At 39.5% G+C, this 11718-nt stretch overlaps 3 gene segments (V, D, J or C); all 3 read right to left on the bottom strand.

The window, feature by feature from the left end:
• Positions 1–681: 681 nt before the first annotated feature.
• LOC121433050 lies at positions 682–1184 on the bottom strand. The segment is given in 2 exon segments: positions 682–1004; positions 1126–1184. Coding segments are annotated over 2 exon segments (372 nt in total).
• A 1693-nt stretch (positions 1185–2877) lies between these two features.
• Positions 2878–3367, bottom strand: LOC121433043. The segment is given in 2 exon segments: positions 2878–3200; positions 3322–3367. Coding segments are annotated over 2 exon segments (369 nt in total).
• Positions 3368–5849: 2482 nt separating this feature from the next.
• LOC121433032 lies at positions 5850–6317 on the bottom strand. The segment is given in 2 exon segments: positions 5850–6160; positions 6269–6317. Coding segments are annotated over 2 exon segments (360 nt in total).
• Positions 6318–11718: the final 5401 nt, after the last annotated feature.

Genomic DNA, 11718 nt, shown 5'->3' with positions numbered 1-11718 from the left:
ATAGTCTGTTTCCTGTGTCATTTCGACCAAATGCTAGTCCTTTGGGGTTTTTCAAATATTTAAAACTTATTTATTTTTATTTAATGTTTATTGATGTTTACCTTTATATATGTTTGTGTACCATATTAAAACAATGCCATCAGAGGCTAGAAGAGTGTCTCTGATACTCTTGAACTGTGGTCACAAGCAGTTGCCGGCATTAATGTGGCTGTTGGAAATCAAACTCAGTTCCTCACGAAAAGTACCCAGTGCTCTTAGCCAATAATCCAGCTTATCAGCCATCTTCCTTGCAATTTTAATATAGTTTGATTTTTAACATACTTAGATAATAATATCCTTGCAAAGATTATCCCAGATGCATGTGATTGCATGTTTATGATTGTGTGCGTCTGTATGTGTGTTAACATCTCTATTGCATGAATTTTAGCTGTTTATATTTTTCTGTTACTCAGAATTTTTTTTTCCTTTTTTTATGGAGGTAATGAAAACAAGACCTGAGATTTTAGAGCTTGTGCTTGGACAAAGACAGAAATTTATGTTATAGAAAAATTCCTCTGATCCCTGCACAAAGTATCACATTGACCTTTATAACTCAGAAAACAAAAACAGAATCAGCAGCTGGAGACCAAAGAAGGAACAATATGGTCAGCCCGGGCTCTCACTTCTGTCTCCCTGGGTAATTTATGTCCTGGCTTCAATCACTGTGGGTGGGGAATATCTACCCTCTAGGCAGTAATATTTTGCAACATCTTCAGACTGCAGGTTGCTGATCCTGAGAGAATACTGTGTGCCAGATCCACTGCCACTGAACCTCGTTGGAACCCCATCTGCCAAGCTGTTTGCACCATAGATTAGGAGCTTGGGAGGATTCCCTGGTTTCTGCTGATACCATGCCAAACTACTGTAAATGTTTTGACTGGCCTGGCATATCATGGTGACACTGTCTCCCAGAGACACAGACAGGGAGGCTGGAGACTGAGTTATCTTGATGTTGCATCTGGCACCTGAGGTTGGAAATTGAAAACAAATTACCCACACAATTAATTATGCTAAGAGAACTTTCACAGAGACAATGAAGGACTGACCACACTCAAATGAAGAGATTTCCAGTGTTGTCTTCCTTACCTGAAAGCCAGAGCAGCAGCAACCCCAAGAGAGGAGTGGAGATCATCATGCCTGTGTGTGATAAGTCTGAGGCTGAGTCCAGAACAGGGTGTGACCTGTCTATGTAGAAGTTATCGGTACAGTGGGCTGTGCTCTGGGCACATGCAAATCAGCAATGGTGGGGCATAGCCACAGGACTGCCCAAGAGATTCATTATAGGCCTGTTGTTGTCTTAGGTCTCAGATCAGAGGGGCAGTATATGTGTCTTTATAGGGAAAGAACTCATCTTTGTACAACGAAGAACAGCACTACTCTATTACTTGAAATTTATTTTGATTCTTATTTTATATAATGTAGAATTTGCTTGTTAAGTTACCCTTGATGTCAGCACCTTCAGCACCTAAGATTCTTTCTTCTATCTCTTGTATTCTGTTGGATAAACTTGTCTCTGTAGTTCCTTTTTGTTTACCCAGATTTTCCATATCCAGAATTCCCTTGTTTTGTGTTTTCTTTATTTCCACTATTTCGGTCTTTAAGTCTTGAACTAATTTTTTTTTACATGTTTGACTGTTTTCTTGTTTTTTTTTGGGGGGGGGGTCTTTGAGGGATTTATTAATTTCTTCCAATTTTTTGTTTGTCTTCTATTTCTTTAAGGGAATTTTTCACTTCGTCTTTAAACATCTCCATAATTTTCATAAAGTTACATTTAAAGTCGTTTTCTTCTACTTCTTCTGGTTTAGGATGATCAAGTCTTCCTGATGTGTGAACACTGGGTTCTGGTGTTACTATGTTGCTTTTTAGGTTGTTGGAGAAATTCGGACATTGGTGCGTACCCATCTTTTCCTTCAAATGAGGCCAGGAATGTCTTTGCGTTTGGTCCAATCCTTACTGTGGCTGAGTATTTGGGAGTTTTTCTTGGTCTGTTCTGTACTGTCAATGTCTGTCTCAGAAAGCCTCTAAGTCTCTATACACCTGCTTTCTTGGACTTCTCTCCTGGTTTGCTCTCTTGGTGCTCTCTCTTAATTACCACGATGTTGTAGCATGCTCTTGGCCCCTTAGTATTATAGACGTTCTCATCTCTTAGGTAGGTTGTGGTTAGTATCTTGATGGGTCCAGTGAATGGATTTGGATTTTGGGGCAGCCTAGCTTCAGGAAAATCCCTGCTGGCTGGCTAGAAAAGCTGTGGGAGTTATGGAAGTTCCCCTGGGTTCTGTCCCACTGGGTGGTCCTAGAGAGTTAGGGCATCAGGCTATGTGGCTGTTCACTCACCTCTTAAGTCCTGTCAGTATTGGCACAAGCTGTGTTTCAGAGTTCCACCGATTTTGCAGGTGGATAGGTGGGTTTGGGGTCAGAGCATAGCTAGTAGCTTGGATCGATCCTGGATGAGTTGGGGGGAAGCCTAGCAGCAGGAAATTCCCTGATGGCTGGCTAGAAAAGCCAAGGGAATTGGGGATGGGCTCCAGGTTTTTTTCCTGCTGAGGAGGTCCTAGAGAGTGGGACATCCTGCCATGTGGCTATTCATTCACCTCTAGGTCCCTTCAGTGTTGGAGGAAGCTATGTTTCAGAGTTCCATGGATATTGCTGAATGCCTGTGTTTGTAATGCTTGTGTTTGAAAAGAAGACAGATTTACAGCATAAAATTTTCTCTGATCTCTGTTCAGAAACATCACATTGACTTTTATATCTCAGCAAAGAAAGAGTCCTAGCAGTAGAAGATCACAGAAGGAGCAATTTGAGCAGGCTTGGACTCTCACTTCTGCTTCCTTAGGTGGCTTATGTCCTAGCTTGTATCACTGTGGGAGGCGTATATTTATATTGTATACAGTAATAAGTTGCAACATCTTCTGACTGCAGGCCACCAATCTTGAAAGAATACTCTGTGCCAGATCCACTGCCACTGAACCTCGATGGGACCTCATTTACCAAGCTGTTTGCAGCATAGATCAGGAGCTTGGGAGATTTCCCTGGTTTCTGCTGATACCATGCTAAATGATTGTATATGTCTTGACTTGCCTGGCATTTGATGGTTAAACTGTTTCCCAGAGACACGGGCAGGGAGGCTGGAGACTGGGTCATCTGGATTTCACATCTGGCACCTGGGGATAGAAAATAGAAAACAAATTTCCACACAATTAATTACATTAAGAGAACTTTCCTTGAGAGCAGGCATGATCAGCCATACTAAGCTGTATACATTTCCAATGATGTCTTCCTTACCTGTAAGCCAGAGCAGCAGCAACCCCAGATTAGTGACTGAGGTCATGTTTGTGCTGTGACCTGTGTGAGGCTGACTCTAACACAGCATTTGACCAGTCTATGAAGAACTGTTCAGGACAGTGGGCTGTTCTCTGTGCACATGCAAATCAGCAATGGCTAGATACAGTCACTGAACTGGCCAAGTGATTAACTATAGGCCTGAGGCCCTCTTATGTCTCAGGTCAGAGATGTAGTCTATGTTTATTTGTAAAGAATGTGCTTCTCTATGACAACATTGAACAGCACTAGTCTACAAATTGCACTTTCCTTTGATTCCTGTTATGTGTAAAGTGGAATTTCCTTTTTATGTTTCCCTCATTTACAGATATGGCACAATCCTAGAAATTATATAAATCTTTACAGGGTGCTTTTATAAGTAGCTGTCGACGTTATTGTGGCCAGGCAGCTGTTTCTTCCTTTATATGTTACTTGACCTTTTTCTGTTGCAGCTCTTAGTATTTTTTCTTTATTCTGTATGCTTTGTGTTTTGATTATTATATTACAAGGGGAATTTTTTTTTATTGCTGCAAGGGAAGAAGCTTCTTGTTTGTCCTGGCCTTTAAGAACCAAAATAATCACATAGATTCTGTATTAATTAAATCAATGCTTGGTCCATTAGTTCTAATTTCTTATTACCTAACTCTTACATCTTAATTTAACCCATTTCTATTCATCTGTATATTACTATGAGGTCATGGCCCACCAGCAAAGATTCAGCATGTCTGACTCTGGTGGCTCCTTGGCATCTCTCTCCCTGATTCTGCCCTTCTTCTTCCCAGAATCCCATTTAGGTTCCCCTTCCTAATTCTATAGGTTCCACCATAATTCTGCTATAGGCTCAAAGCAGTTTCTTTATTAACCAATGAAAGCAACATAGAGACAGAAAGACTTCCTACAATATTTCCTCTTTTCTGTTAAAGAGGAAGGGAAACTTTAACATAGTAAAATTACATATAACAAAGCAGGTGTAAAATAAAAATTGCATTTACAATATTTATATCTACTTTATCTTTTATCATGACTATGGAAAACTATGATTATAAATTATTCAACTCCATCAAAGACTCCTGAAGAATATAATACTCCCTAAGTAAACAGGAAGTACATTGTAAGCAACTTCCAAAACTCTAGATTGAAAGAGACATCTCGCTGCCTGGGCAGTCACCCAAAGTTTTTCTGTACCATTGGGGCATCCATTTTTGGCCTACAGGCCCATAGTATTCAGCAGACTTTTCCAATAAACAGGAAATTTCAAAAACAGGTCTGCTTATATTGGCAGTTTACCAGTCACTTTCTTCTGTATCTTGCAATAAGTCTCACAGATTCTTTCATGAAGCAGGAAGCCCGAAGGATCATCTCACTTTTAGGCAAGTTCAGCAGTTATGTGGATCCTGCATGTCCAGTTCATCTAAAAACTCCATAAAGAGCCTCTTTAATGCCCATCTTCCAATTGAAGTAGATTGGTGCTGCCAGGAACAGATGTGTCTCATGTCATAAAATTCCTAATTTATTAAAATGCTTAAATGCCATATTCTGAAGATCTCTGGAAGATTTGAAGAATATCTATCAAATGGAAATATATGTCTATACATCTAGAAAATCTAACTAACATGACTACAGACTTGGCTATTTAAATGATTATCTATTTACCCACATCTCTGAGGTCTCTATACATGTGCTCTCTTGGTCTTCTCTCCTGGTTTGCTCTCTTGGTGCTCTCTCTTAATCTTCTCAGTGCTGTAGCACACTCCTGTTCCTCTTGGTTTTATAGCCAGCCCTCAGCTCTTAGGTGGGGGTGTTGTTTGTATCTTGGTGGATCTAGTGAATAGGTTTGGGTTTTGGTGGAGTCTGGCTTCAGGAAAATCCCTGCTGGCCAGCTTAAAAAGCCTTGGGAGTTGAGGAAATGCCCATGGGTTTTGTCCCACTGGAGAGGTCTTATAGAGTGGGGCGTCCTGCACTGTGGCCTGTTCAGTCATCTCTTAAGTCCTTCAGTATTGGAGCAAGCTGTTTTTCAGAGTTCCTGGGTGACTGTAGGGGAGTAGCCAGGTTGTGTGCAGAATGTAGGTAGTAGTATGACTTGTGGCCAGATGGGTTGAGGGAGAGCCAGTAGCAGAAAACTCCATGCTGGCCTGTTAGAAAAGCCAAAGAAGTTGGAAAAGGGTCCCAGGGTTTTGCACTGCTGGGTAGGTCCTAGAGAGTGGGACATCCTGCCATGTGGCTGTTTACTCACCTCTTGGACCCTTCAGTACGGGAGCAAGCTATGTTTCAGAGTTCCACTGATATTGTCGAATGGCTGTATTTTTAATGCTTGTGTTTGAAAAGAAGACAGATTTACAGCATAAAATTTTCTCTGATCTCTGTTCAAAAACATCACATTAACTTTTATATCTCAACAAAGAAAGAGTTTTAGCAGCTGAAGATCACAGAAGGTTCAACTTGATCAGCCTTGGACTCTCACTTCTGCTTCCCTAGGTAGTTTATGTCATGGCTTATAACACTGTGGGAGGGGTATTTCTACCTTGTAGACAGTAATAAGTTGCAACATCTTCTGGATGCAGGCCATCTATCTTGAGAGAATAATCTGTTCTAGATCCACTGCCACTGAACCTTGATGGAACTTCATCTGCCAACCTGCTTGCATCATAGATCAGGACCCTGGGAGATTTCCCTGGTTTCTGCTGATACCATGCTAAACTACTGTAAATGTTTTCGCTGGCGTGGCATGTGATGGTGACAGTGTCTCCCAGAGATTCAGACAAGGAACCTGGAGACTGGGTCATCTGGGTTTCACATTTGACACCTGAGGATGGAAAATTGGAAACAAATTTCCACACAATTAATTACATTAAGAGAACTTTTCCTGAGACCAGGCATGATCAACCATATTAAACTGTATACATTTCCTTACCTGTGAACCAGAGCAGTAGCAACCACAGGAGATAAGTGACTGAGGTCATGTTTGTGCTGTGACCTGTGTGAGGCTGACTCCAACACAGGGTTTGAACAGTCTATGAAGAAGTAGTCAGGACCGTGAGCTGTTTTCTGTGCACATGCAAATCAGCAATGGCTCGATACAGTCACAGGATTGGGCAAGTGATTAATTATAGGCCTGTGGTCCTCTCAAGTCAAAGATGCAGCCTATGTTTATTTGTAAGGAATGTGCTCTCCTTTGGACAGCAAAGAAGAACACTAGTCTATGAACTGCACTTTCCTTGATTCCTGTTATGTGTAATGTTTCCCCCATTTATATGAACTGTTAGACATGGTACAATTCTAGAAATTATATAAATCTTTACAGGATCCTCTTATAAGTGGCTGTAGATGTCATTTTGGCTAGGCTATTGCTCTTTTTCTATTTATTTGCATGATTCTATTTTAATTAAGGCATTTCTTTCTTCCTTTCTGCATTTCAAATCCTCCCATAAACCCCATTACACTCTCCTTCAAATCCATGATCTATTTTTTATTACTTTATTATTTTGTGCTTATATTTGTCTGAGTATATATTAATAACTATAAAATTTGTGACAATCATATAATGTTACATGTAAGTATGTTTTCTCTGATAATCCTTTGTTCATGTGTAATCAATTGATGTACTCTTCCTTGGGGAGGAGTACCTCTCCTGCTCCCACAGTGACTTGGCTCTCTGTAATTTTTTGCAGAGAGTTGAAGTCTCATGGGCTTTCCCCCATCCAGTTTTGTGTATTCTTTTTGTCGTTCCTGTTCAGGTTACATTTGGTTAGTAATGCTAGTGAGACCTTATATTTGTATCTGCTGATATTACTAGGAGACAGAAAAAAATCTCACAGCAAAACCTTTTTTTCCTACGGCTCATAATATTTTCACCCTTTTTTCATGCAGTCTACCAACCCCCCCCCCCACACACACATAATGATTACCAAAAGAGCAATAGAATTCTACTGGAAGACATAATTTATGAGGAAGAAAAGGATCTCATGTAACTAACATATCTTTTCAGTTAAACAAATCTATATAACTTTTCTTATTTATAGCTGATGATCTATATAATACCTACAACTATCAAGAACAGACAAGGTAATGGAGTTTCTTTCTTTCCATCTATTCCCAAGATTCAGCTGAGAATATATGAATGTGCAATGTTCATGTGAGGCTTCAGATTATTGTATGTGAATTCAATAACCTCCTAACCCAAAATATTTCCATAAGCTATTGTCATAAAAAATGTGAGATCTCAGAGATGATCACTCATTGTCATTGAATGTACATGTTTTCTAAAATTAAAAATACTATGATCTCTGTATCACCAGATACTAAGAGGAAATGTCCCTTAGTTTAGTTTTAGGGTAGAGCAATACAATATTTGTGATAAGAGAAGCATGTAAAAGAGTAAAGTTAGAAACCACACATGGGGATTTAGAACCATAATTGGACTCAGAGGATATAAACTCATTAGAAGTAATTATATGATGGCCTTAGTGTGAGTTTCCATGAGGGAATTAAATGTAGCATTTTGTGTGAGCAGTCAACATCCTGGATGATATAAAGATCATGGAGGATGAGAATGTCATGCACTAGTGCCTCATACTATGATAGACCTCAGGAGTATTGTTAGAAAGAACAACTGGGTGGTCATATTTAGAAATTTATTAATGTGAACTTCAATGGCTAATGTGACCTTGAATTATATTATAGTAGCATTTCATTTCAGGGGTTCATCAAAGAGCCTGCAAAGGACATGAAAGTATACACCATGCCCTAATTTTGTATATTAATATTGATGTATTTTATGTACTAACATCATATATGTATGTTCTTTTATTAGTGAAAGAGTCATGCTCACAAGCATAAAAAGTTTATAAAAATGTTAATTTATTTCACAGTTGATACCAACTGCTTTGGAAAAATTCACTTCTTATGCAAATGTTTTCCATTTGGTGACTATCCTTTATATTATTGAAAATTATAATTAAGATATTATTTTTTATTATACGTTACTGGTATGTCTGTCTGCATGTGCAATGCATGTGTGGGTGAACCCACAGATGAGTTTGACAGTTTCACCTCTGGAACTGGTGTGGTTTCAAGCCATCGTGTGAAAGCTGGTACTGAAGCTGCATGCTCTACAAGAAATGATCTGAACTGGTGAGCCACCAAAAATCCAACTCCTAAATATATTAATTCTTGGTGCTTTATGTCCACCCATACAATTTGATTTATAATATCCCCACTTTCAATTAACTGTCCCTATCACTCACATCAATGACCACTGACTTCCACATTCTCTGATATTTTATGGAGACATAGAAGATTCACATGAACAGTGATTATATGGAATACATTTGTTCTCTATACACAGGCAGAAGTGAATTCATTGTTACCCAGCTACCAGATCAAAAAAGTAAATGTGTGCTGCACTGGTCTATCTTGAAAACCTGGAAACATGTGAGCCTGCACTGAACCACCAAGTCAAAGCTAAGACAATTCTAGAGTCATGTCAAAGTTTATACATCCCCCTTGATAAGTTGTATATTGTTAGAGCACAGCTTATTGAACCCAAGGCTTTCTTCATATACTGAACATAAAACAAGTTGCAACATAGAGTCAGTACCCCTCTCCTTATACCCTGGGGTTTCTGTCACTTTGGTTTTCACAAAAGATGATGGCACTGTATCATTCTAGCCCATCCTGATCAAAGAGAAGCAATATTGCAAAAGATTACATAATGTATATTTGTTGTATGCTTCTAATCTGAGGTATGAGATATGACATTCTGTTTTCCCATAATTTTGTAAATATGTTTGTGAGAAACAATCAGATTCATTTGCCAGATAAGTCATGGAATTAGTAATTTTTTAGTCTGGAAACCTAAACAGCAGAAATCAGAGAATTCTCCTAAACTCCACTCTATAAGACACACAGTCTGTAAACTGAAGCCTCCTTGAGGTTCAATGGAAGTTGGTCTGGCTCAAATTTTACTCCCACTATAGGTATCCTGCTGTCTACAGATGTTGTATCTATCTATTATGAATTGTGTGATTACTGTTCCCATAATATATGTAATAATGTATGCTATGTCATAATGTATGTAAGCCCTATGAAAGCCAAAATTTGTAGGTGAGTTGAGCCATCTGTTGCTATTGGTGAGTAATTCTGATGACAGTCATTACAGGTGAACTTGATTCAGAATGTCCGAGTAAGGTTATGGTAGAAAAAGTCAGGTAGGTTGATCTCTATTCTCTTTTTTCCCCTGCAATCTCAGAAGCTGCAGCCTCTATGACCAGGAAAAGGCAAAGTGAAGAGACCTTTCTAAAATCTCTGGGTCAAGGTCAGCTCATGGAATGTGATAGCAGCATTCTATCATCCAATGAGAGATCCCACATATTGTTATTGTTTTAAATCCTATTTTTTTTAAATTATTACTACAGCTGTGTTAACTAACACAATTGATTAAAAGGAATTTTCCGATAAAACCCACACCCTGCTGTCTTTAGACTCTAATGTGTCAAACAATCCCACACCAGTTAGGATTTAAAGGGTTATTTATTTTAGGGGTGAAACTTACAAAACACCAACCGTCAGGAAAGGAGTCTAGTTGCTGGAGCAGGAGCTGGAACCAAATGCCAGAATCAAGAGGGCAAGCCAAGGTTTGCTGCTCTTTTTTAAAGGGAAATAGACCATACCCCAGTGGGCTGGTATTTCAGCAGCTATTGGCTGAAGGAGCAGAAGGCGCTCCCGCAGCACAGTGAGCTTGTATTTCAGCAGCTATTGGTGGAAGGAGCAGAAGGCATTCCTGCAGCACCTCCCCCTTTTGTTTAAGTAAGAGAGTTCTAAACCTACTACAAAATTATATACAATAAGAACAAATATCCTATCCTAACTAGCCCAAGTCTCACATAATAGATAACTTGGGCAAGTCATGAGAGGAAAGCAGCTACATTTATCTAGTCTTCAACCTATAGAAGAACCGAGAAGGGAAATAATGTTACCTGAGTAATTAGGAAGTGCAGTCAAACAACTTCCAAAACATGTAACAAATCACAGAGACAACTAGTTACCTGGGCAATCACCCAAAGTCACATTTGCAGAGTTGAAGCAACCAACTTTGACTAAGGCCTAGAATAACTGACAGATTATCTTTTACAGGCAAGAGATTTTTCAAAACCGTCTTGCCTTGTCTTAATAAGATTTGACAGTTCTGCTTATCCATTTCCAGATTTTAACAGGCAAGAGATTTTTCAAAACCGTCTTACCCTGTATTGGTAAGATTTGACAGTTCTGCTTATCCATTCCTGGATACTGTGTATTTTGTCAGTAGTTGAGGTATGGGCAATTCCTTGCCCAGAAGCTGGTTTTGCCAAGAAGAAGACAAGCTCCAAGTGTCTTTGGTGCTCAACAATCTCTCAGGAATAGATCAGTGTTGCCAGGAGTAATTGTGTCTCACTACCACAGAACTCTAAGATTAAATTAAATGCCATTTTCTACAGCTCTTCAAAGAGGTTGAAGACTATTACACAGAATATAATCTCTATGTATCTAAAGAAGTTGATTAGTCTAACTATAAATATGACAGACATAGATGACTATTGATCTACAATTCTTAATACCTATCTAACTTAAAGACTTGTTGTGGGAGGTCTTTCCGCTCCTCCAGCCAATAGCCACTGAGATACCAGCCCATTGGGGCGTGGTCTTGCTCTTTAAAAAAGCAATGTCTTCCCTCCTCACTCTCTCTTTGCTTCCTGCTCCGTTTTTGGCGACTAGTCTCCTTCCTGATTGTGCAGAAGGCTGTTGTCTGGGATGGTTATCTGTAAGCTTTTTCCCCTTTAAATAAATACCACCCTATTAATCATAATTCTAAACTGGTGTGGCATTGTTTGTGACTTACACCTTCAAAGACTAAGAGAATAAACAACTGTGCAATAAATGAGGACAATGACCTCCAAGTGTAAACAATGAATATCAATACATAAACAATATATAAGTATCCTAATCAGAGGTAGAAATGTGCACTGCAATATGATGTACATATATCTATATCTACATCTATCTGTAGCAAGCTGCATGGTGTCACACCTGATGGAGATGTATAAATCAACTCCTGAGATGGCTAAGGCCTGATCTATGCTATGATCATGCAATGATCATCAGCTGCTTGCATATGCGTGGGCCTATGGGCAGTGCCCACCTGGCAGTTCGGGGTTGGCAGCCCATGCCTACTTAAGGGCTGGGAGAGGTTTGCCCAGGGAGAGAGAGGAAAAAAGAGTGAGAGGGGAAGAGAGAGAGAAGTGTAAAAAGTCCTGGAATAAAACTGCAGTGAGAAGAGCTCCGGTGGTAGCGTCATTCCTTGCGGGACGAGGGTGGCCGTGACATCTA

The sequence above is a fragment of the Microtus oregoni genome, unplaced genomic scaffold, assembly GCF_018167655.1.
Source record: "Microtus oregoni isolate MIOR12 unplaced genomic scaffold, Mior012 000002F_ref0000024, whole genome shotgun sequence".
In the NCBI taxonomy this organism is placed as follows: Eukaryota; Metazoa; Chordata; class Mammalia; order Rodentia; family Cricetidae; genus Microtus; species Microtus oregoni.
Note: the sequence above shows the minus strand (reverse complement) of the source record. Positions and strands in the feature narration are given on the sequence as shown.